This window comes from Nyctibius grandis, chromosome 4 (assembly GCF_013368605.1).
Source record: "Nyctibius grandis isolate bNycGra1 chromosome 4, bNycGra1.pri, whole genome shotgun sequence".
Classification (NCBI taxonomy): domain Eukaryota; kingdom Metazoa; phylum Chordata; class Aves; order Nyctibiiformes; family Nyctibiidae; genus Nyctibius; species Nyctibius grandis.
This window is the reverse complement of record NC_090661.1, coordinates 1,802,654-1,827,908: the sequence shown is the minus strand read 5'-3', so window position 1 is coordinate 1,827,908 and position 25,255 is coordinate 1,802,654. Positions and strand designations below refer to the sequence as shown.

The following is a 25,255-nucleotide window of genomic DNA, read 5'->3' as shown; positions in this document are numbered from 1 at the left end:
GCGCCGGGCCGGGCCGGGCCGGGTCCATCCCGGCTCCATTCCGGGTCCGCCCCGGTTCCGGTTCCGGGTCCCGGTTCCGGTTCCGGGTCCGTCCGGGTCCGGTCCGGCGGCGGCGGCGGCGGCGGGGCCGGCGGGGCCGGCGGCGCGGTGCAAGATGGCGGACCTGGAGGCGGTGCTGGCGGACGTGAGCTACCTGATGGCCATGGAGAAGAGCCGCGCCGCGCCCGCCGCCCGCGCCAGCAAGAGGATCCTCCTGCCCGAGCCCAGGTGAGGCCCCGCTTCCCCGGTGTCCCGGGGCGGCCCCGAGCCGCCTCCCCCGGCCCCGCGTCCCGGCCCCGCCGCACCCGCCTCCCCCCGGGCACGGCGCACGCCCGCGCAGCGCCCGGGCATCTCCCGTGTAAACACGGGCGGGCACGGGCACACACCTGCCTGGGAGGGGACACCCGCACCGGGGACACCGGTACCCGGGACACCCACACCGGGACAGACACACGGGGCCACCCGCACGAGCACACCCGCACCGGGGTGCCCGCACCGGGGCCACCCGCATGGGGACATCCACACGGGGACACCCACAGCGGGGACATGCACATGGGGACATCCGCACCGGGGCACCGACACCGGGACGCCTACATGGGGACACCTGCACCGGGGCACCGGCACCGGGCACACCCACACCGGGGCCACCCGCACAGGGATACCCGCATCGGGGACACACGGGGCCACCCGCACCGGGATGGACACACGGGGACATCCGCACCGGGACACCCACACGGGGACACGCGCACCGGGACAGACACATGGGGCCACCCGCACTGGCACACCCGCACGGGGACACCCACACCAGGACACCCGCACAGGGACACCAGCACGGGGACACCCACACCGGGGCACCGGCACCGGGCACACTCGCACCGGGGACCCCCACGGGCACACCCACACTGGGGACACCCGCGCCGCGTCACCCACACCAGGGACACCCGCACCGGGACCTCCGCCCGGGGACCCCCACACTGGGGACACCCGCACCAGGACAGACACCCGCACCGGGACACCCCCACTGGGACACGTGCACACATGCAGAGCGCTGCGGGGGGCTGCACGCACACAAGATGGGGGGGACGTCCACGCTGACGGGGCTTGGGGTGGCACGGGGGCACGGGGGGGGGAGAGGAGGGGCACGGGGGGCAGCGGGGTGCCCAGGGGACACGCTGAGCCCCTCCGGTGTCCCCCCCCCAGCATCCGCAGCGTCATGCAGAAGTACCTGGAGGACCGGGGAGAGGTGACGTTCGACAAGATCTTCACGCAGAAGATCGGTGAGCTGGGGGGCACGGGGGGGGCACAGGGGAGGGCACGTGTGTGCCTGGGTGGGCTGGGGGCCTGGCTTGGTGGCAGCTGTGACAGTGGTGGCAGCTGTGACAGTGGTGGCAGCCGTGGCCATTCCCCTCCGCCCCTGGCATGGCCTGGGGGACACGAGTGGGCTGTGGGGCCTGGCTGGGTGGAGGTGCCTGGGGGCTGCGTGACACAAACCCCCCCTGTGCCACGTCCCCCACCCCGTGTCCCATGTCCCCCACCCCGTGTCCCCCACCCTGTCACTTCCCCCCGCGCCGGCGCTAACCGTCCGGGGCAGGAAGCGCCTCTCACTTCCTCCCGCCGGCTCTTGGCGGTTTCCGGGCACGTCCGCCCCACGGCAGCCCGCTCCGCCTGTGCCCGCCTGTGCCCCTGCCCCATGGCTCCCCCCCTGCACCCCAACCTCCTCGCTGCCCCGCGGTGCCCCCGCCCCATAGCGCTGCCCCGCTCCTCCCTCTGCCAGCCGCTCTCCTTGCCCCACCGCGTCGCCCTGCCAAGCCCTGGCACGTCCCCAGCGTGGCACTTCCCCTTCCCCGAGCCTGGCGTGGGGGTGGCTGTGGGGACAGGGAACGCCCCTGTGCCCCTTGGCCTGCGCTGTGGGGCACGCTCTGGGGCTGGCATCTCTCACACCGTGGCTTTGCCCCTGCCAGGGTACCTGCTCTTCCGGGACTTCGCCTTTCACCAGGCAGAGGAGGCCAAACCCCTGATGGAGTTTTACGAGGAGGTGAGATGGGGGCACCCGTTGGGACAGTCCCCCACGCTCATGAGGAGGGTTGGGGGTGGCATTTGGTACCTACAGGTCCCACAGACGTGGTACCAAGAGCAGGGTGGGGGGACGGTGCCCAGCGGGGCCAGGAGGTGATGCCCTGGGTACCCAGGGGATGTGATAACCATCGGGTGCCCAGAGGGGCTGGGGCTGTGGTTCCCGGTGTACCAGGTCCCGGGTGAGGGCTGTGCCCCGTGTGGGTGCTGTGCCCCCCTGTGCCACGCGAGCCGTGCCCTTGGCAGATCAAGAAGTACGAGAAGCTGGACTCGGAGGAGGAGCGAAGCGCCCGGAGCCGCCACATCTTCGACCATTACATCATGAAGGAGCTGCTGGCCTGCTCCCATGTGAGTGCTGGGCATCGGGGTGGGGTCCCCAGAGCGGGTGGCAGGGATGTACCCGGTGTCCCCAGGAGGCCTGATGCCCACTGTCTTCAGAGGGAGCTCCTAAACCACCCCTGACTGTTCTGGGAGCCACAGACCCAGCCCTACGGGTGGGGGTTCCTCCGTGTGTTCCCCCACTTGTGCAGCCCTGCGTGGCCCCTGTGCCCGCGTCCCCTCTGCCCGGGGTGACAGGGTCCTGTCTTGCCCTGCAGCCCTTCTCCAAGAGTGCCACGGAGCACGTCCAGAGCCGCCTGAGCAAGAAGCAGGTGCCCCCAGACCTCTTCCAGGTGGGCATCGCCCGGGACAGGGAGGGGGTCCCTGCCACCTCTGGTACTCGGAGGGTTAATCCTTACGGGGCGGGCTGGTGGTGACAGGGGCCCCTGGAGATATGGGGACACCAAGGGGTGATCAGGGGTTCCCCAGCAGGTTGGGGGTCAGGGGGATTGCTGGTGGTCCCTGTGGGGTGGTGGCCAGGAGACGGGGGTCTCCTCAGAGGGTGGTGATTGGGACTGTGGACGTAGAGGTGACCTGGGGTGACAGCAGGGTCTTCAGGGGTGGTGACGTTGGGGTCCCCAGAGACACAGGTGACCCTGGGTGGCAGAAGCATCCCCAGGGGCCTGGCAGGGTGGCAGTGGGGCTATGTGAAATCCCAGCGGTGGAGGAGACCTCATGTAATGATGGGACCTGAGGGGTGCGGGTGACCTGGGTGGCACTGGGGACCCGGCGCTGAGCCCTGTGTCCCCCCAGCCCTACATTGAGGAGATCTGCCAGAACCTGCGTGGGGGCATCTTCCAGAAGTTCATCGAGAGGTGAGATGGGGGAAGGTCCCACGTGGATCGGGGTGTCCCACCCCACTGGGGACCATCTCCCGGCCCAGCGAGGGGCCAGGGGTCCCTCCTTAGATAGGAGCTCCAGGGGTGTTTGTCCCCAGACCACTTCTCATCCCCAGCTCTGGCCTGGGGTCTCTCTGTTCCCAGATGGGAGCCCTGGGGGGTGCTGCCTGTCTCCAGCCAAGCCCAAGGGGTCCTTCTGCCCTGAGATGGGTCCTGGGTGGGGAGGGTCTCGCCGGGGGCTCCACCCTTGCCCCTCTCTGTGCTTCGTTGCAGCGACAAGTTCACGCGGTTCTGCCAGTGGAAGAACGTGGAGCTGAACATCCATGTGAGCAGGGACCCCTGCGCCTCGGGGCACCTCCAGGGAGGGGCACCCAGGTGTCCAGGCTCACCCCCCTCCTCCTCCTCACCCTCTCCAGCTCACCATGAACGACTTCAGCGTTCACCGGATCATCGGCCGCGGCGGCTTCGGGGAGGTCTACGGCTGCCGGAAGGCGGATACGGGCAAAATGTAACGGGGGCTCCATCGGGGGGGGTTGGGGGGTCTGCCCGCGCTGGGGGGGGACCCTGGGGCTGTGGTGGTGGTCCTGAGGCTGTGGTGGTGGTCCTGAGGGCAGGATGCCCCTTTGGCATCCCCAGGACCCCATGGTCACCCACAGGCACCCACACCCCCACAGGCACTCTCAGATGGTCTAGAGGCCCCATTGGCATCCCCAGACCCCGTAGAAACCCCCCCCCAGGACCCCACGGGCACCCACAGGCACCCACACCCCCACGGGCACTCTCAGATGGTCTAGATGCCCCATTGGCATCCCCAGGCCCCGCAGAAACCCCCCCCCAGGACCCCACGGTCACCCACAGGCACCCACACCCCCACGGGCACTCTCAGATGGTCTAGAGGCCCCATTGACATCTCCAGGCCCTGCAGAAACCCCCCTCAGGACCCCATGGGCACCCACAGGCACCCACACCCCTACAGGCACTCTCAGCTGGTCTAGAGGCCCCATTGGCATCCCCAGGCCCCGCAGAAACCCCCCTCAGGATCCCGTGGGCACCCACAGGCGCCCACAGACCCTGCAGGAGCCCTTCAGACCCCATGGGTGCTCCCCAGACCCAGAGGGCACCCTCAGGTGCCATGGGCATCCCCTGACCCTGCAGGAACCCTCCCAAACTTCACGGGCCCAGGGGCTGTGGTGGTGGTCCTGAGGGCATCTGCAGTGGCATTGCCATGCTGATAGATGTTAGGGGCTTGCAGAAGGATCACCATGGCTACGGGTCTTGGGGTGGGGGGGGGATATGGGGACGTCACGGCCGTGGGTGGTAGCTGGCTGCGGTGCCGTGGGTGCTGGCGGTGGAGGGATGTGCTGGTGTGGCTGCGGTTGGGGGGGCCGTGGCGACGTGGTGGTGGGCAGAGGTGGGCGGTGGCACCGAGGGCACGGGCAGCAGCAGGACCCCGCAGGGACTGTTTTCCCCCCCGCCCAGGTACGCCATGAAGTGTTTGGATAAGAAACGCATCAAGATGAAGCAGGGCGAGACGCTGGCCCTCAACGAGCGCATCATGCTGTCCCTCGTCAGCACCGGGGTGAGGGCTGGCACGCCGGTGGCACGGGTGAGGGAGGGTGTCCCCGTGGCACTGCCTGACCCCGTCTCCCCCGCCAGGACTGCCCCTTCATCGTGTGCATGTCCTACGCCTTCCACACCCCCGACAAGCTCAGCTTCATCCTCGACCTCATGAACGGTGAGAGGGACCCTGGGGCTGACCCCTGGCCCTCGGCTCGAAGCCCCCTGCCCGCGCCGTCCCCTGGGCACAGAGGGCAGTGCCAGGGTGACACCTGGTCCCTGTCGTCGCAGGGGGAGACCTGCATTATCACCTGTCCCAGCACGGCGTCTTCTCGGAGGCGGAGATGAGGTTCTACGCGGCCGAGATCATCCTGGGCCTGGAGCACATGCACAGCCGCTTCGTGGTGTACCGTGACCTCAAGGTGACCCACCCCATGGGCACCCACGGGCACCCATACCCCCACGGGCACTCTCAGATGCTCTAGAGGCCCCATAGAACCTCCCCCCCAGGACCCCACGGGTACCCACACCCCCACGGGTACTCTCAGATGGTCTAGAGGCCCCATTGGCATCCCCAGACCCCATAGAAACCCCCCCCAGGACCCCATGGGCACCCACAGGCACCCACACCCCCACGGGCACTCTCAGATGGTCTAGAGGCCCCATTGGCATCCCCAGGCCCATAGATGCCCCTTTGGCATCCCCAGGACCCCACGGGCACCCACAGGCACCCACACCCCTACAGGCACTCTCAGATGGTCTAGAGGCCCCATTGGCATCTCCAGGCCCTATAGAAACCCCCCTCAGGATCCAGTGGGCACCCACAGGTGTCACAGGCACCCACAGACCCTGCAGGAGCCCTTCAGACCCCATGGGTGCTCCCCAGACCCAGAGGGCACCCTCAGGTGCCATGGGCATCCCCTGACCCTGCAGGAACCCTCCCAAACTCCATGGGCACCCTCGGGACCCCACAGGCATCCTGAGACCTCGGGGGGGCACTCGCAGACCACCAGTGGTCCCATGGACACCCCCAAATCCCCCAGAGCACCCCAGCCTGAGCCATGTGGGTACCCCCAGCCTCGCTGCCCCCCGTGCCACGCTTGGGCTCAGGGTGGCACCGTCTCTTGGCAGCCGGCAAACATCCTCCTGGATGAGTTCGGCCACGTCCGCATCTCAGACCTGGGCCTGGCCTGCGACTTCTCCAAGAAGAAGCCCCATGCCAGCGTGTGAGTGTGCCCGCAGCCCTGCCTGCCCTGCCCTGCCCTGCCCGCCTGGCACAGCCCCCTCACCCTGCTCTGTGCCCCCCCACCCCGCAGGGGCACCCACGGGTACATGGCTCCGGAGGTGCTGCAGAAGGGAGTGGCGTACGACAGCAGCGCGGACTGGTTCTCGCTGGGCTGCATGCTCTTCAAGCTGCTGCGGGGGTGAGCGTGCGGGCACGGGGGGGGGCACAGGGGGGGCACGGGTGGGCAGCGCTGAGATCCCCTCTCCCCCCTCGCCGGCCGTAGGCACAGCCCCTTCCGGCAGCACAAGACCAAGGACAAGCACGAGATTGACCGGATGACCCTCACCATGGTGAGTTGGGTGGGCATGGTGCCAGGGAGGGCGGGTGGGGGGCACATGGGGGGTGTGGGGAGGGGACAGCTGGTCCCTGAAGGTGGGCAGTGCCCGGAGTGTGTGTTCAGCACATGTGTGTGTGCAGAATGACATGTGCAAGCGTGTCTGCACGTGGGCTTGGCTGGGTGGTGGATGTGGCACTCAGTGCCATGGTCTAGTTGCCATGGTGGTGTCAGGGCAATGGTTGGACTCGATGAGCCCAGAGGGCTCTGCCAACCTCATTGATTCTGTGTGCGTGTGCCCGTGCCCGTGCAGGTCTGCGTGTGTCCGTGCACACGCGTGTGTACCCGTGTGCGTCCCGGTGCACACGCGAGCGCCCCTGCCCTCTCCCGCAGGCCGTCGAGCTGCCCGACTCCTTCTCCCCCGAGCTGCGCTCCCTGCTCGAGGGGCTGCTGCAACGAGACGTCAACCGCCGGCTGGGCTGCATGGGGCGGGGGTGAGTGCCCGGCGGGCATGGCATGGGGGCAGAAGGTGGGCAGGGGATGGGGTGGTGGGTGCTGGTGCACCCCAGGAGCCTGCAGCGCCCACCCCCTCGCTCTGCAGGGCGCAGGAGGTGAAGGAGGAGCCCTTCTTCAAGGGCCTGGACTGGCAGATGGTTTTCCTGCAGAAGGTGAGGGGCACCATGCCCGGGCAGGGGTACGTGGGCACGGGCAGCCCCCTCCTAAACCCCCTTTGTGCCCGCAGTACCCACCGCCCCTGATCCCGCCCCGCGGCGAGGTGAACGCGGCCGACGCCTTCGACATCGGCTCCTTCGACGAGGAGGACACGAAGGGCATCAAGGTACCGGGGCGGAGGGACTGAGCATGGCAGGGGGGCGGAGGTGGCTGGTAGCCCCTGACCCGGCGATGCCCACCCACCAGCTGCTGGAGAGCGACCAGGAGCTCTACCGCAACTTCCCGCTGACCATCTCGGAGCGGTGGCAGCAGGAGGTGACCGAGACCGTCTTCGACGCCGTCAACGCCGACACCGACAAGCTGGAGGCTCGCAAGAAGGCCAAGAACAAGCAGTTGGGCCACGAGGAGGGTGAGTGCCCCCCGTGCCCCCCTCTGCCACCCCCCTGAGCTGTGCCAGGGCTCACCCTGCCTCTCCCTGGCGCGGTGGGCACGCAGAGTATGCCATGGGCAAGGACTGCATCATGCACGGCTACATGGCCAAGCTGGGCAACCCCTTCCTGACGCAGTGGCAGCGCCGCTACTTCTACCTCTTCCCCAACCGCCTGGAGTGGCGCGGGGAGGGCGAGTCGCCGGTAAGGGGGGGCGAGGGGTGGGCATCAGGGTGTGCTGGGCATGGGGGGCACAGGGGGTGGGGGATGTGCCCAAGCAATGGCACTGCCAGGGGTATGGGGTGTAGGGGGTGACTGTGCCCAAGCAATGGCACTGCCAGGGGTATGGGGGACATGGGGTGAGGGATGTGCCCAAGCAGCATGGCACTGCCAGGGGTATGGGGTGTATGGGGTGATGATGTGCCCAAGCAATGGCACTGCCAGGGGTACAGGGGGCATAGGGATGTGCCCAAGCAATGGCACTGCCAGGGGTACAGGGGACATGGGGTGAGGGATGTGCCCAAGCAATGGCACTGCCAGAGGTATGGGGGACATGGGGTGACTGTGCCCAAGCAATGGCACTGCCAAGGGTACAGGGGGGCATAGGGATGTGCCCAAGCAATGGCACTGCCAGGGGCACGGGGAGTGTATGGGGTGATGATGTGCCCAAGCAATGGCACTGCCAGGGGCACGGGGAGTGTATGGGGTGATGATGTGCCCAAGCAATGGCACTGCCAGGGGTACGGGGGGCGTATGGATGTGCCCAAGCAGCATGGCACTGCCAGGGGTATGGGGGGTGAGGGATGTGCCCAAGCAGGCGTGGCACTGCTAGGGGTACAGGGTGTATGGGGTGACTGTGCCCAAGCAGCATGGCACTGCCAGGGGTACGGGGGGCGTATGGATGTGCCCAAGCAGCATGGCACTGCCAGGGGTATGGGGGGTGAGGGATGTGCCCAAGCAGGCGTGGCACTGCTAGGGGTACAGGGTGTATGGGGTGACTGTGCCCAAGCAGCATGGCACTGCCAGGGGTACAGGGAACATGGGGTGAGGGATGAGCCCAAGCAGCATGGCACTGCCAGGGGTATGGGGGGTGTATGGGGTGACAATATGCCCAAGCAATGGCACTGCCAGGGGTACAGGGGGTGTATGGGGTGATGATGTGCCCAAGCAATGGCACTGCCAGGGGCACGGGGGGTGTATGGATGTGCCCAGGCAGCATGGCAGTGCCAGGGTGGGGGCGGGGGGCCCGGGGGGGCCGGGCTGAGCTGTGCCCCCAGCAGTCCCTGCTCACCATGGAGGAGATCGAGGCGGTGGAGGAGACGCAGGTGAAGGAGCGCCGGTGCATCCTGCTGCGCATGCGCGGGGGCAAGCAGTTCGTGCTGCAGTGCGACGTGAGTGTGCCCGGGCCACCCGCGGGGGCTGGTGGCTAGCCCTCCCCTGGGGGCAGCGGCCACCCCTGCCAGGCGCTAGCCACCTCCTGTCCCTCACTGGCCAGCTCCCTTGGGTGCCAGTCGCTCCCGCTGGGCACTAACCAACCCTTGCTGGGCGCTAGCCACCTCCTGCTAGCTGCTAGCCATCCCCTCTGCTAGGTGCTAACCACCTCCTCCTGCCAGCTGCTGGCCACCTCTTGCTGGCCACTAGCCCTGCATGTTTAGCCGTGCACATTTAGCTGTCACAGGGCACAAATACTGAAAGCTTGGGGCAACCCCAGAGCCCTGGCACCCTGGGGAGCACCTGGCCACCCTGTACCCTACACTGGCACCCTGGGGAGACCCTGGCCACCCTGTACCCTGCCCTGGCACCCTGGGGAGCCCTAAACCACTTTGTACCCTACCTTGGGAAGCCCCTGACCACCCTGTACCCTGCCCGGGCACCCCAGGGAGCCCCCAACCACCCTGTACCCTGCCCTGGCACCCTGGGGAGCCCCAGACCACCCTGTACCCTGCCCTGGCACCCTGGGGAGCCCCCAACTACCCTGTACCCTACACTGGCACCCCGGGGAGCCCCTGACCACCCTGTACCCTGCCCTGGCACCCTGGGGAGCCCTAAACCACCCTGTACCCTACACTGGCACCCTGGGGAGCCCCTGACCACCCTGTATCCTACGCTGGGGAGCCCCTGGCCACCCTGTACCCTACCCTGGGGAGCCACAGACCACCCTGTACCCTGCCCTGGCACCCTGGGGTGCCCCAGACCACCCTGTACCCTACCTTGGGGTGTTCCCAACCACCTTGTACCCTGCCCTGGCACCCTGGGGAGCCCTAAACCACCTTGTACACTACCTTGGGGAGCCTCTGACCACCCTGTACACTGCCCTGGCACCCCGGGGAGCCCCCGGCCACGCTGTACCCTGCCCTGGCACCCCGGGGAGCCCCACCCTGACCCATGCCCTGCCCCGCACAGAGCGACCCCGAGCTGGCGCAGTGGCGGAAGGAGCTGCGGGATGCCCAGCGCCAGGCGCAGCAGCTGCTCCAGCGGGTGCCCCGCATGCAGAACAAGCCCCGCTCGCCCGTCGTGGAGCTGAGCAAAGTGCCCTTCATCCAGCGCTCTGCCAACGGGCTCTGACCCCGTGCCCACGCTTCCCACCCACTTCCCCCCCCCCACTTCCCCCTCGCTTCCCCCCACACTTCCCACCCCGCCTCTAATTTATTGGGTTGGGTTCCCACGTTCCCCCTGCTCCTTTCGTCGTCCCCGGTGTCACCCGCCGGGCACGGAGCGGGCACAGCTGCGGTGCCAGCATCCCTGCTGGGGACATGGCACAGCTGCGGTGCCAGCGTCCCTGCTGGGGACATGGCACAGCTCGGCCCCTCTCCCTGCCATATGTGTGTCCCCCCCTCCCCAAATCCTTTATGAACTCTCCGGCTAAGATGAAGGCAGCCCCCCCGTGCCCCCTCCCCGTGCCCACCCGCTGCGTGTGCCAAATGGGGCAGGTGGGTGCCCAGCTCCGGCCGGGCAGGGAACCGGCCATCCCCGCGAGCCCCCGGCTCGCCCATGTGGGTGCCAAGTCCTCGGTGTGTGTGTGAGTGCCCAGGGGCACCCCCTGTAAATACTGTGCCATGGGTCCCCTGCGCCCCCCCCACCCTGCTGTGCCCCTGCCCCTCCTGCCATCCCCCCTGGCCAAGGGGGGCACCCCCTGCCTCCCCCCAAGCTATGGGGTGGCAATGCCCACCTGGGGGGGCACGGGGTGGCCGAGAGGAGGGAGCAGGTGGGACACCCCCCTCCCCAAATCAGTGACGCTGGCCCCGGTCCCCAGGTGGTGGGCACAGGGTGTCCCCTGCCCCCATCCCTGGCAGCATCTGTAAATATTGGTCTCCAGTGGGTCTGTGCCAGGGGCTGGGGCGGGCACACGGGGGGCACCGGGCAGGACCGGGCCACCCTGAGTGAGATTTTAATGACAGAGACGTGAGAATGCAAAAAAAAAAGAGTTTTTATAATAAAAATGTGGAAAAACACCCCCGGGCTCTGCCTGACTGCGGGGGGACGGGGGTGGCACCGTGCCCACCTCGGGGCACCGTGCCCCAGCTCTGTCACCTCCGGGGAGGGGGGACACGCAGGCGCTTTGGGGACAGGCGGGTGGGGGGTGCCCCCGTGCCCTGCGGGGTGGGGGTCCCAGGGCAGCGGTGGGTGCTGGGGGGGGTCCCCGTTGCCGGGGCCGGGTGCCCGGTGGTCCCGGGTCCACACTGCGGGGCTGGAGTCCACGGGGTGAAACGGGGAGGGAGCCCCGGGGCCCCGCTGGGTACCCGGGAGGAGGTGCCGGGGCACCCGCCGGTACCGGGGCGGGTGGGGGGTGATGGGTCCCTGGTCTGGGGGGCACGCAGACCCGGTGCCCGGAGCGCCCTACGCGGGGCCGCTGGGGCTTCTGCGCTCCGGTGCTCGGTGCGGGATGGCGCGGGGCCGGTGTCCCGCTGTGCCCGGGGCCGGTGGCAGGTCCCGGTATCCCTTTCGGCGTGCCCGGGGCCGGTTGCGAGTGCTGGTGCCTGGTTGCGGGTGCCGGTGCCCCGGCCATCGCCGTGCCGGGTGCCGGTGCCCTGCTGGCTGTGCCCGGTGCCGGTGCCCCCCTGGCCGTGCCCGGTGCCGGTGCCCTGCTGACTGTGCCCGGTGCCGGTGCCCCGGCCATCGCCGTGCCGGGTGCCGGTGCCCTGCTGGCTGTGCCCGGTGCCGGTGCCCCCCTGGCCGTGCCCGGTGCCGGTGCCCTGCTGACTGTGCCCGGTGCCGGTGCCCCGCTGGCAGTTCCCGGTCCCGGTGCCCTGCTGGCTGTGCCCAGTGCTGGTGCCGATGCCCCGCTGGCCGGTCCCGGTGCCCCCCTGGCCGTGCCCGGTGCCGGTGCCCTGCTGGCTGCAGCGCCCGGTGCTGGTGCCCCGCTGGCCGGTCCCGGTCCCGGTGCCCCGCTGTCAGTTCCCGGTGCCGGTGCCCCGTTGGCCGGTGCCGGTGCCCCGCTGGCAGTTCCCGGTGCCGGTGCCCCGTTGGCCGTGCCCGGTCCCGGTGCCAGTGCCCCTCCGGCCGTGCCCGGTGCCGGCCCCGCCCCGCGCCGCCGCGTTACGCCGCCGCCGCCGCCGCCCCCGCGCGCAGCCATTGCGGGCAGGCCCCGGCCCGGCGCTGCGGCCCGTCCGCCCGGCGCGGCCCCGGGGACATGGTGCGGGATGGCCCGGCCCGGCGACACCTTCCCGCTGCACCGCCTCGTCTGGCACAACCGGCACCAGGCGCTGGACAGCGCCCTGCGCTCCGGCACGGTGCGGCCCGGCCCGGCCCGGCCCGGCTCGGCTCGGCACGGCACCGGCACCGGCACCCCGAGCCCCCCCACCGCCGGGCGGCAGCGGGGCGGGGGGAGCCCGGCACTGGGGCTGTGGGGTGGGGGACGGGGATGGGAGGGCGGCGGCGGCACCGGGAGCGGGCGGGGAGGGGACCCGGGGATAGGGACTGGGAGCGCTGGGAGGACTGGGGGGACTGGGGGGACTGGGGGGACTGGGAGGACTGGGGGGACTGAGAGCACTGGGAGCACTGGGGGGACTGGGAGGACTGGGGGGACTGGGAGGACTGGGGGGACTGAGAGCACTGGGAGGACTGGGGGGACTGGGAGCACTGGGGGGACTGGGAGGACTGGGGGGACTGAGAGCACTGGGAGCACTGGGGGGACTGGGGGGACTGGGAGCACTGGGGGGACTGGGAGGACTGGGGGGACTGAGAGCACTGGGAGCACTGGGGGGACTGGGGGGACTTGGAGCACAGGGGGGACTTGGGGGACTGGGAGGACTGGGAGCACTGGGGGGACTGGGAGCACTGGGGGGACTGGGGGCACTGGGAGCACTGGGGGGACTGGGGGGACTTGGAACACAGGGGGGACTTGGGGGACTGGGAGGACTGGGAGCACTGGGGGGACTGGGAGCACTGGGGGGACTGGGGGCACTGGAAACTGGGAGGACTGGGAGCACTGAGAGGACTGGGGGCACTGGGGGGACTGGAAACAGGGAGACTGGGGGCACAGGGGACTGGGGGCACAGGAGACTGGGGGCACAGGAGACTGGGAGGACTGTGAGGACTGGGAGCACTGGGGGGACTGGGAGATTGGGGGCACTGGGAACATATGACTGGGGGACAGGAGGACTTGGGGGCTTTGGGGACAGGGGCCACTGGGGGACTGGGGGCGCTGGGGGACAGGGGGCACTGGGGGATGCGGGGGACTGGCACAGGGGGACCAGGGAGTGGAGCAGGATGAGGGGCCGGGGCCCAGGGGGTGGGGGCACAGGGACTGGCAGTGGGGGGGGTGTGGGGTGCCGGGGGTGCCCCGGGCTGGCGGCGGTGACCCCGCGTGTCCCCGCAGCACGACGTGGAGCTGGCGGACCCCCGCGGGCGCACCCCGCTGGAGCTGGCCGTGTCCCTGGGCCACCTGGAGTCGGCGCGGGTGCTGCTGCGGCACAACGCCAACGTGGGCCGGGAGAACGCCAACGGGTGGACGGGTATGGGGGGGACACCGGGGGGGACACCGGGAGGGGGACACACAGTGGGGCGCAGGAGGTGACGGTGCCCCCCGTGCCCCAGTGCTGCAGGAGGCCGTGAGCACCGGCGACCCCGAGATGGTGCAACTGGTGCTCCAGTATCGCGACTACCAACGGGCGACGCGGCGACTGGCCGGCATCCCCGAGCTGCTCAGCAAACTGCGCCGGGTACGGCCCCGGGGGGCACCCCTCAGCGCTGGGGTGCCCCCAAGGGCAGCCCCGGGGCACCCCGAGTCACCCCGGGGCACCCTGAGTCACCCCAGCGCCCCACGACCCCACTCGTCCCACGGGGACCCCCGGAGTATCCCTCCATGCTGGGCACCCACCCAGCTGGGGGTGCCAGGGTGGGCTTGGGGGTATTGGGGTGCCATGGGGTGCCAGGCACTGACACAGCTGGGGGTATCGGGGTGGGCTCGGGGTTATCGGGGTGGGCTCGGGGGTATTGAGGTGCCATGGGGTGCCAGGCACTGACCCAGGTGGGGGTGTCGAGGTGGGCTTGGGGGTATTGGGGTGGGCTCAGGGGTATCGGGGTGCTATGGGGTGCCAGGCACTGACCCAGGTGGGGGTATCGGGGTGGGCTCAGGGGTATCAGGGTGCCATGGGGTGCCAGGCACTGACCCAGCTGGGGGTGCCGAGGTGGGCTCGGGGTTATCAGGGTGGGCTCGGGGGTATTGGGGTGCCATGGGGTGCCAGGCACTGACCCAGGTGGGGGTGTCGAGGTGGGCTTGGGGGTATTGGGGTGGGCTCAGGGGTATCGGGGTGCCACGGGGTGCCAGGCACTGACCCAGCTGGGTATGCCAGGGTGGGCTCGGGGGTGTCGGTGTGGGCTCGGGGGTATCAGGGTGGGCTCGGGGTATTGGGGTGCCACGGGGTGCCAGGCACTGCCCCAGCTGGGGGTGTCGGGGGGGCTCAGGGGTATTGGGGTGGGCTCGGGGTATCAGGGTGCCATGGGGTGCCAGGCACTGACCCAGCTGGGGGTGCCGGGGTGGGCTCGGGGGTATTGGGGTGGGCTCGGGGTATCGGGGTGCCACGGGGTGCCAGGCGCTGACCCAGCTGGGGGTGCTGGGGTATCCCCCACCCAAGACCCCACTCTCCCAGGTCCCCCTGATCCCCACCAGTAGGGACCCCCAATCCCGTCCCAAACACCCCCCATCTCCCTCCCAGTATCCCCCAGTTCCTCCATGACCCCCCTCATCTCTTCCAGGCATCCGACTTCTACGTGGAGATGAAGTGGGAGTTCACCAGCTGGGGTGAGCGGGGTCAGGGGGCTGGGGGGGGGTGGCAGAGGGGTGCCCCCTCCCGCGGTGACGGGGTGCCCGTGCCCGCAGTGCCGCTGGTGTCCAAGGTGTGCCCCAGTGACGTGTACCGCGTGTGGAAGCGGGGCGAGAGCCTGCGGGTTGACACCACGCTCCTGGGCTTCGAGCACATGACGTGGCAGCGCGGGCGCCGCAGCTACATCTTCAAGGGGGAAGGTCAGCTCCGGGACCCCCCTGGCACCCCAGGGACCCTCAGGGACCACCCGGTGACCCCAAGGATCCCCCCGACCCCATAAGGACCTGAGATCCCCTATAGGGACCCCCTGGCACCCCAGATACCCTCAGGGACCACCCGGTGACCCCAGGGATCCCCCCGACCCCATAAGGACCTGAGATCCCCTATAGGGACCCCCTGGGACCCCAGATAACCTCAGGGACCACCCAGTGACCCCAAGGATCCCCCCGACCCCATAAGGACTTTCCTATAAGGACTCCCCCATAAGGACCTGAGATGCCCTATAGGGACTCCCTGGGGACCCCAGATACTCCCAGGGGCCCTCGGGTGACCCCAAGTATCCCCCTGACCCCATAAGGACTCTCCCATAAGGACCTGGGAACCCTATAAGGACCCCCTGGGGACCCCAGATACCCTCAGGGACCACCCGGTGACCCCAGGCATCCCCCCGACCCCATAAGGACCTGAGATCCCCTATAGGGACCCCCTGGGAACCCAGATACCCTCAGGGACCACCCAGTGACCCCAGGGATCCCCCCTGACCCCATAAAGACTTTCCCACAAGGACTCCCCCATAAGGACCTGAGATGCCCTATAGGAACCCCCTGGGGACCCCAGATAACCTCAGGGACCACCCAGTGACCCCAGGGATCCCCCCAACCCCATAAGGACTCCCCCATAAGGACCTGAGATCCCCTATAAGGACCCCCTGGGGACCCCAGATACCCTCAGGGACCACCCGGTGACCCCAGGGATCCCCCCTGACCCCATAAAGACTCTCCCATAAGGACTCCCCCATAAGGACCTGAGATCCCCTATAGAGACACCCTGGGGACCCCAGATACTCCCAGGGGCCCTCTGGTGACCCCAGGGATCCCCTCGACCCCATAAGGACCCTCCCATAAGGACTCCCCCATAAGGACCTGAGATGCCCTATAGGGACCCCCTGGGGACCCCATTCCCCCTGCCAGCACCGCTGGGGACCACCTCAGGCCCCACATGCATCGGGGACCTCAGTCCCCTACAGGGACCCCCAATTCCTGTGGGCTCGGGGGTATTGGGGTGGGCTCAGGGGTATCAGGGTGCTATGGGGTGCCAGGCACTGCCCCAGCTGGGGGTGCCGGGGTGGGCTCAGGGGTATTGGGGTGGGCTCGGGGGTATCTGGGTGCTATGGGGTACCAGGCACTGCCCCAGCTGGGGGTGTCAGGGTGGGCTCGGGGGTGCCAGGGTGGGCTTAGGGGTGTCGAGGTGGGCTCGGGGGTATCAGGGTGCTATGGGGTGCCAGGCACTGCCCCAGCTGGGGGTGCTGGGGTGGGCTCGGGGGTGCCAGGGTGGGCTTGGGGGTGTCGAGGTGGGCTCGGGGGTGCCGGGGTGGGCTTGGGGGTATCGGGGTGCTGTGGGGTGCCAGGCACTGACCCAGCTGGGGGTGCTGGGGTGGGCTCAGGGGTATCGGGGTGGGCTCGGGGGTATCGGGGTGGGCTATGGGGTGCCAGGCACTGACCCAACTGCGGGTGCCGGGGTGGGCACAGGGGTATCAGGGTGGGCTCCGGGGTATCGGGGTGCTATGGGGTGCCAGGCACTGACCCAGGTGGGGGTGCTGGGGTGGGCTTGGGGGGTGCCAGGGTGGGCTCGGGGGTATCGGGGTGCCACGGGGTGCCAGGCATTGCCCCAGCTGGGGGTGCTGGGGTGGGCTCGGGGGTGCCAGGGTGGGCTTAGGGGTGTCGAGGTGGGCTCGGGGGTATCGGGGTGCTATGGGGTGCCAGGCACTGACCCAGCTGGGGGTGCCGGGGTGGGCTCGGGGGTATCGGGGTGCTATGGGGTGCCAGGCGCTGCCCCAGCTGGGGGTGCCGGGGGTGCCAGGCGGGCGCTGAGCCGTGTCCCCGTGCGCAGAGGCGGGCGCGGTGGTGATGGAGGTGGACCACGACAAGCAGGTGGTGTACACGGAGACGCTGGCGCTGGCCCTGCACGAGCCCGCCCTGCTGCTGGCCGCCATGCAGCCCTCGGAGGAGCACGTGGCCGGGCGCCTCACGGCCCCCATCGTCTCCACGCACCTCGACACCCGCAACATCGCCTTCGAGCGGTGGGTGGGCTGGCACCCCCCTGGGAGGGAGCTGGGGGGGGCGTGGGGGGCACCCTGGTGTGGTGGGAGCGAGGGGCAGCACCCCCTGGGATGGCATGGAGGGGTTTTGCCAGTATAAGAGGGTGAGCAGGAGCACTGGGGGAGACTGGGAGCACTGGGAGGGAGGCTGTGGGGACTGGGAGATTAGGGGAGTGTAGCACCAGGGGACTGGAAGCAACTGGGAGCGCTGGGATTGGGGTGCTGGAGGAACGGGGATGCTGGGGGCTTGGTGGCACTGGGACAGGGGTACTGGGATCGTAAGGGACTGGGAGTACTGGGATTGGGGTACTGGAGGTACAGGGAGGCTGGTGGCTGGTGGCACTGGGACGGGAGTACTGGGACCATAAGGGACTGGGAGTGCTGGAATTGGGGTACTGGAGGTACAGGGAGGCTGGTGGCAGTGGGACAGGGGTACTGGGATCATAAGGGACTGGAAGCACTGGGATTGGGGTACTGGAGGTACAGGGAGGCTGGTGGCAGTGGGACAGGGGTACTGAGATCGTAAGGGACTGGAAGCACTGGGATTGGGGTACTGTGGGCACTGGGATAGGAGCACTGGAGGTACGGGGAGGCTGGGGGCTGTCCCCAAGGGGGCTGGTGGCACTGGGATTGTAAGGGACTGGGAGCACTGGAGACACAGAGGGACTGGGAGATTGGGGGCACTGGGAGGGAGGCTGCGGGGACTGGGAGACTAGGGGAGTGTAGCACCAGGGGACTGGAAGCAACTGGGAGCACTGGGATTGGGGTGCTGGAGGTACAGGGAGGCTGGGGGCTGGTGGCATTGGGACAGGGGTACTGGGATCATAAGGGACTGGGAGCACTGGGATTGGGATACTGTGGGCACTGGGTTAGGAGCACTGCAGGTACAGGGAGGCTGGGGGCTGTCCCCGAGGGGGCTGGTAGCACTGGGACAGGGCTACTGGGATTGTAAGGGACTGGGAGCACTGGGATTGGGGTGCTGGAGGTAGGGGGAGGCTGGGGGCTGTCTCCCAGGTGGCTGGTGGCACTGGGACAGGGGTACTGGGATCGTGAGGGACTGGGAGCACTGGGATTGGGGTACTGGAGGTACGGGGCGGCAGGGGGTTGTTCCCCAGGTGGCTGGTGGCACTGGGACAGGGGTACTGGGATCGTAAGGGACTGGGAGCACTGGAGACAGAGAGGGACTGGGTGACTGGGGGCACTGGGAGCACTGGGGGTGTACTGGGACTGGGGCGTGCGGGGGGGGCTGACGCCTTCCCCCTCCCCAGGAACAAGTCGGGGATCTGGGGCTGGCGCTCGGAGAAGATGGAGGTGGTCAGCGGCTACGAGGCCAAGGTGGGCACGGGGGGGACAGGGGGGACGGGGGGACCCCCCTGGTGGGCACGGCGGGGGGGGGACAAGGGGACCCTGCTCCTGTCCCCCCCCAGGTGTACAGCGCCAGCAACGTGGAGCTGGTCACCAAGACGAGGACGGAGCATCTCTCGGACCAGGACAAGTCACGCAGCAAAGGTGACAGCCCCGGCGGCCAATCAGGGAGCTGGACACACCCCCCTCCTGGTGCAAGGCCCGCCCCCTAGTGCAAGGCCCGCCCCCGGCCTGGGTGGGAGACGTGTCAGATGCTGGGTGTGACCTGTCAGGTGTGGGACAGGGTGTGGGGTGTCACCCGTCAGGTGTGGGACACCATGGGTGCTGGGTGTCACCCGTCAGGTGTGGGACACGATGGGTGCTGGGTGTCACCCATCGGGTGTGGGACAGGGTGTGGGGTGTCACCCATCAGGTGTGGGACACGATGGGTGCTGGGTGTCACCCGTCAGGTTTGGGACAGCCTGTGGGGTGTCACCTGTCAGGTGTGGGACACAATGGGTGCTGGGTGTCACCTGTCAGGCATGGGACACCCTCTGGGGTGTCACCCATCAGGTGTGGGACACGATCGGTGCTGGGTGTCACCAGTCAGGTGTGGGACATTATGTGGGGTGTCACCTCTCAGGCGTGGGACACTGTGGGTGCTGGGTGTCACCAATCAGGCATGGGACACCCTCTGGAGTGTCACCTCTCAGGTGTGGGACACCGTGGGTGCTGGGTGTCACCAATCAGGTGTGGGACGGGGTGTGGGGTGTCACCAATCAGGCGTGGGACACCCTGTGGGGTGTCACCCATCAGGTGTGGGACACCGTGGGTGCTGGGTGTCACCCGTCAGGTGTGGGACAGTGTGGGTCCCCATGGGTGTGACCCATCAGGCACAGCACCCATGGCAGGTTGTGACCCATCAGGTTGGGGACACCACGGGTGCTGCGTGTCACCCGTCAGGTGTGGGACACCCTGTGGGGTGTCACCCATCAGGTGTGGGACACAATGGGTGCTGGGTGTCACCAATCAGGCATGGGACACCCTCTGGGGTGTCACCTCTCAGGTGTGGGACACCGTGGGTGCTGGGTGTCACCCGTCAGGTTTGGGACAGCCTGTGGGGTGTCACCCATCAGGTGTGGGACACGATGGGTGCTGGGTGTCACCAATCAGGTGTGGGACAGTGTGTGGGGTGTCACCTCTCAGGCGTGGGACACCATGGGTGCTGGGTGTCACCCGTCAGGCATGGGACACCCTGTGGGGTGTCACCCATCAGGTGTGGGACATGATGGGTGCTGGGTGTCACCCATCAGGTGTAGGACACGATAGGTGCTGGGTGTGACCTGTCAGGTGTGGGACAGTGTGTGGGGTGTCACCTCTCAGGTGTGGGACACTGTGGGTGCTGGGTGTGACCCATCAGGCATGGGACACCCTGTGGGGTGTCACCCGTCGCATGTGGGTCCCCATGGGTGTGACCCATCAGGCACGGCACCCACGGCAGGTTGTGACCCATCAGGTTGGGGACACCACGGGTGCTGGGTGTCACCCGTCAGGCGTGGCACCCTGTGACCCGTGGCAGTGCCCCCCACCCACCCCACACCCCTCACGTCCCCTCTGTCCCCGGCCAGGCTCCAAGACCCCCTTCCACTCCTTCCTGGGCATCGCGCAGCAGCACGGCACCCACAACGGGGTGAGTGGCCGGGGCGGGGGGTCCCGGGGGCTGGGGGACATGGAGACAGGGCTGAGCGGTGCCGGTGCCACCGCAGGCGCCCGTGCCGCAGGCCGCCAGCCCCACCAACCCCACGGCCATCACCCCCGAGGAGTACTTCGACCCCCACTTCGACCTGGAGACCCGCAACATCGGGCGCCCCATCGAGATGTCCAGCAAGGTGCAGAGGTGAGGCCACCACAGGGTGACACGGGCCCGGGGACGCGGCGCTGGGACAGGAGGGGACTGGTGCAGGGTGGTGACATGGCACTGGGTGTCAGGACCCATCGGGGTGGTAACATGGTCCCTGGGGACGTGGCACTGGGTGTCAGGTCCCATGGGGTGGTGATGGGGTCCCAGGGGACGTGGCAGTGGGTGTCAGGACCCATGGGGGTGGTGACAGGGTCCCTGGGGACATGGCACTGGGTGTCAGGACCCATCAGGGTAGTGATGGGGTTCAAGGGGATGTGGCAGTGGGTGTCGGGACCCATGGGGTTGGTGACACAGTCCTGGGGATGTGGCAGTGGGTGCCAGGACCCATGGGGGTGGTGGTGGTGTCCCTGGGGACGTGGCACTTGGTGTCAGGACCCACAGGGGTGGTGACAGGGTCCTATGGGATGTGGCAGTGGGTGTCAGGGAGCCCATTTGGGATGGTGACACAGTCCTGGGGACATGGCAGTGGGTACCAGGACCCATGGGGTGGTGACAGGGTCCATGGGACATGGCACTGGGTGTCAGGACCCACAGGGTGGTGATGGTGTCCCAGGGGACGTGGCACTGGGTGTCAGGTCCCACGGGGTTGGTGACAGGATCCTTGGGGACGTGGCACTGGGTGTCAGGACCCATTGGGGTGGTGACAGGGTCCATGGGACGTGGCACTGGGTGTCAGGACCCATCGGGGTGGTGGTGGGGTCCCAGGGGACGTGGCACTGGGTGTTAGGACCCATGGGGGTGGTGATGGGGTCCCTGGGGATGTGGCACTGGGTACCAGGACCCATGGGGTGGTGATGGGGTCCCAGGGGACGTGGCACTGGGTGTCAGAACCCATGGGGTGGTGACGGGGTCCTATGGGACATGGCACTTGGTATCAGGTCCCATCGGGGTGGTGACAGGGTCCTATGGGACGTGGCACTGGGTGTCAGGACCCATGGGGTTGGTGACACAGTCCTGGGGACGTGGCAGTGGGTGTCAGGACCCATCAGGGTGGTGATGGGGTCCCAGGAGACGTGGCACTGGGTGTCACATCCCACGGGGTTGGTGACAGGGTCCCAGGGGACATGGCACTGGGTGTCAGGGAGCCCATTTGGGCTGGTGACACAGTCCTGGGGACATGGCAGTGGGTACCAGGACCCATGGGGTGGTGACAGGGTCCTATGGGATGTGGCAGTGGGTGTCAGGGAGCCCATTTGGGCTGGTGACACAGTCCTGGGGACATGGCAGTGGGTACCAGGACCCATGGGGTGGTGACAGGGTCCATGGGACATGGCACTGGGTGTCAGGACCCACAGGGTGGTGATGGTGTCCCAGGGGATGTGGCAGTGGGTGTCAGGACCCACAGGGGTGGTGACAGGGTCCATGGGACGTGACACTGGGTGTCAGGACACATCGAGGTGGTGATGGTGCCCCTGGGGATGTGTCACTGGGTGCCAGGTCCCACGGGGTGTCGCGGGGGGGTCCCGGGGTGGCGCGGCGCCCCCGTGCCCACGGCGGTGCCCGGGCAGGTTCAAGGCGACGCTGTGGCTGTGCGAGCAGCACCCGCTGTCGCTGGCGGAGCAGGTGACGCCCATCATCGACCTCATGGCCATCTCCAACGCCCACTTCGCCAAGCTGCGCGACTTCATCACCCTCAAGCTGCCGCCCGGCTTCCCGGTCAAGATCGGTGAGGGCGGGGCCTATGGGGGCGTGGTGGGGCGTGGCCTATGGGGGTGTGGCCCGTGGGGGCGTGGCCACCGACCCCTGTCCCCGCCCCCCCCCCCAGAGATCCCCCTCTTCCACGTGCTCAACGCCCGCATCACCTTCAGCAACCTCTGCGGGTGCGACCAGCCCCTGGGCTCCGTGCGGGTCTGCGCCCCCCCGCACCCCCCCGGCACCCACCCCCCCGGCACCCACCCTAGAGGTGAGGCTGGGGGTGCCCTGCGGCTGGGGGGGCTCTGGGGGGTGGGTATAGGGTGAAGCGGGGTCCCCTGGGCTGGGGGTGATGGGTACCAGTAGGGTGGGAGTGGGGTGGTGGGTGCTGTGGGGTGCTGAGGGGCACGGGGCACCCATGGGGGTGGGGTAGGGTGCCATGGGATGGTGTGAGGTGCTGTGGGGATGGGGTGCCATGGGTGCAGGGTGCCATGGGGGCAGGGTGCTGTGGGATGCCACAGGGTGCTGTGGGTGTGGGATGCCATGGGGTGCCATGGGGATGGGGTGCTGTGGGTGCAGGGTGCTGTAGGGTGCCACTGGGTGCCATGGGGTGCCATGGGACACTGTGGGGTGCCGTGGGGATGGGGTGCCATGGGTGCAGGGTGCTTTGGGGTGCCATGGGGTGCTGTGGGTGTAGGGTGCCGCGGGGCACCGCAGGGTGCTGTGGGGTGCCGTGGGGTGCTGTGGGGTGCCATGGGACACTGTGGGGTGCCGTGGGGATGGGGTGCCATGGGCGCAGGGTGCTGTGGGATGCCCTGGGGTGCTGCGGGACACTGTGGGGTGCTGTGGGGATGGGGTGCCATGGGTGCAGGGTGCTGTGTGGTGCCACTGGGTGCCATGGGACACTGTGGGGTGCCATGGGGATGGGGTGCCATGGGTGCAGGGTGCTGTGTGATGCCATGGGGTGCCATGGGACACTGTGGGGTGCCATGGGGATGGGGTGCCATGGGTGCTGTGGGATGCCACGGGGTGCCATGGGACACTGTGGGGTGCCATGGGGATGGGATGCCATGGGTGCGGGGTGCCGTGGGATGCCGCAGGGTGCCACAGGATGGTGTGAGGTGCCATGGGGTGCCATGGGACACTGTGGGGTGCCGTGGGGATGGGGTGCTGTGGGTGCAGGGTGCTGTGGGATGCCACGGGGTGCCGTGGGGATGGGGTGCCATGGGTGCGATGGGGTGCCGTGGGGTGCCGCGGGGCGCCGCGGGGCGCTGACGGCGGGGCGGGCGGCAGGCTGGCCGTTCCCGTGCGAGGTGGAGGCGGGGGTGTTCGAGGTGCCGGCGGGGTACACGGTGCTGGGCGCGGGGCGCAGCGAGCCCCTGCGGGACGAGGACGACGACCTGCTGCAGTTCGCCATCCAGCAGAGCCTGCTCGACGCGGGCACCGAGACCGACCAGGTGGGCACCCCCCGCCCCCCCCCCCGTGGCCACGCCCCCTCCCCGGGCCAGGCCACGCCCCCCCGGCGCTGGCCCCGCCCCTCAGCCCCGCCCCCCCCCAGGTGACCATCTGGGAGGCGCTGACCAACACCCGCCCCGGCGCCGACCCGCCCCCCTACGACGAGGACCTGCAGCTGGAGCGGTGAGGCCACGCCCACGGGGGCGGGGCATGGGCAGGCCACGCCCACCCCTGCCCGCAGGGGGCGGGGCCTTAAAGGTGTCGGGGTGGGGCCCTGGGGGCGTGGCCTGGAGGGGAGGGGCCCTGTGGGGTGGTCATAATGGGCGGGGCTGCTGCGGGTGTGGGCGTGGCTTGGAGAGGGGCGGGGCGTGTGCAGAGGGGCGGGGCGTGTGCAGAGGGGCGGGGCGTGTGGAGAGGGGCGGGGCATATGGAGATGGGCGGGGCGTGTGCAGAGGGGCGGAGCGTGTGCAGAGGGGCGGGGCGCGTGGGGAGGGGCGGGGCGTGTGCAGAGGGGCGGAGCGTGTGCAGAGGGGCGGGGCATGTGGGGAGGGGCGGGGCGTGTGCAGAGGGGCGGGGCGTGTGCAGAGGGGCGGGGCGTGTGCAGAGGGCTGTGGGTCTCCAGCCCAGGGTGGAGCTATGAAGGGGGTGTGGCCACGCGGGGTGGGGCATGGGCGGGGCCCTGTGGGCGGGGCCTCCTCCTGGGGGCGTGGCCTCCTCCGGGGGGCGTGGCCACAGCGCCTGTCCCCGCAGGGCGCTGCAGGAGAGCATGCTGCTGCAGGCCGGCCCCAGCGCCGCCCCCCCGGTGGGTGAGACCCCCCCCGGGGCTGGCGGCGGGACCCCCCCGGCCCCCCCCGGCTACGGCAGCTTCGCGGAGCAGCTCCGGCTGGCCATGGCGCTCTCGGAGCGGGAGCAGCAGGAGCGGGAGCGGCGGCGGCGCGAGGAGGACGAGGAGCTCCAGCGCATCCTGCGCCTCTCCCTCACCGACAAGTAGCGCCGGGGTGGGGGGGGACAGGGACCCCCCACGTGGGGACAGGGGCATCCTGCGTGGGGACACCCCACACCGGGGACAGGGACATCCCGCCTTGGGGACACCCCACACCGGGGACAAGGACGCCCCCGCTGGCACCACCTCGCCCAGGGAGCACCAGGCACGGGGACAGCCCGGCGTGGGCACCGTCCCGCCCCGGGACCCCCCAACTTGGTGACACCCCGGTGCCAAGGACCCCCCCCATGATGTGGGCAAAGCCCCCCCACGGGGGGGAACTGATCCAGGGATCCTCCTACCCCCGGGACCCCCCAACTTGGGCACAGCCGGTGCCAGGGTGACACCCCAGTGCCAAGGACCCCCCCCAATGTGGGCAAACCCCCCCCACGAGGGGGGAATTGATCCAGGGATCCTCCTACCCCCGGGACCCCCAATCCAGGGATCCCACCTCAGCCCAGGGACCCTGATGTGGGGACCCCCCCACCCCAGGGACACCCCTACCCCCAGGACCCCCCCCCCCCACCCCAGGGACCCCCTCCCTCCTCTTCGCTGTTGTACATTGACCCCACGGGGGTCTCGGGGGTCCCTGTGGGTTGTGGCTGAGCCCTGGTTAAGGGCACCCCAAGGTGGGGGCTGTGGGGCCGGGTGGGGACCCCCAGGCCACGTCCCTCGGTGGCAGTGGGGGGGCCCGGGGGGGCCCCAGATGTATGTAAATATACATATACATATATATATATACACACGTGTGAGGCTGTGGCTGGCAGGGTGATGGGTGGCACCCATGGGACCCC

General features: G+C 69.1%; 2 protein-coding genes across 5 annotated transcripts; both read left to right on the top strand.

The window, feature by feature from the left end:
* Positions 1–91: 91 nt before the first annotated feature.
* GRK2 (G protein-coupled receptor kinase 2) lies at positions 92–10,983 on the top strand. 4 transcript variants are annotated; one of them, XM_068398198.1, is made up of 21 exons: positions 92–267; positions 1,240–1,316; positions 2,001–2,074; positions 2,359–2,460; positions 2,709–2,783; positions 3,244–3,305; positions 3,603–3,654; positions 3,746–3,837; positions 4,809–4,908; positions 4,986–5,064; positions 5,178–5,308; positions 6,018–6,112; positions 6,203–6,310; positions 6,395–6,461; positions 6,839–6,939; positions 7,047–7,113; positions 7,188–7,283; positions 7,364–7,526; positions 7,613–7,749; positions 8,847–8,936; positions 9,949–10,983. In XM_068398198.1, exons 1-21 carry the CDS (start codon positions 155–157, stop codon positions 10,108–10,110), a joined length of 2,043 nt encoding a protein of 680 aa, XP_068254299.1. In that variant the 5' UTR covers positions 92–154; the 3' UTR covers positions 10,111–10,983. The 4 variants fall into 4 exon arrangements, with proteins under 4 accessions (XP_068254299.1, XP_068254298.1, XP_068254297.1 ...); XM_068398197.1 differs by having other exon boundaries at positions 8,844–8,936; XM_068398196.1 differs by having other exon boundaries at positions 8,826–8,936.
* A 1,136-nt stretch (positions 10,984–12,119) lies between these two features.
* On the top strand, positions 12,120–25,202 carry ANKRD13D (ankyrin repeat domain 13D). The gene is made up of 15 exons (XM_068398194.1): positions 12,120–12,275; positions 13,364–13,499; positions 13,582–13,706; positions 14,743–14,788; positions 14,867–15,010; positions 16,920–17,109; positions 18,396–18,462; positions 18,555–18,636; positions 20,100–20,161; positions 20,238–20,368; positions 21,901–22,058; positions 22,158–22,295; positions 23,318–23,481; positions 23,583–23,662; positions 24,230–25,202. The coding sequence occupies exons 1-15, from the start codon at positions 12,186–12,188 to the stop codon at positions 24,468–24,470; spliced, it is 1,854 nt and encodes a 617-aa protein (XP_068254295.1). The 5' UTR covers positions 12,120–12,185; the 3' UTR covers positions 24,471–25,202.
* The last annotated feature ends 53 nt before the right edge of the window (positions 25,203–25,255 follow it).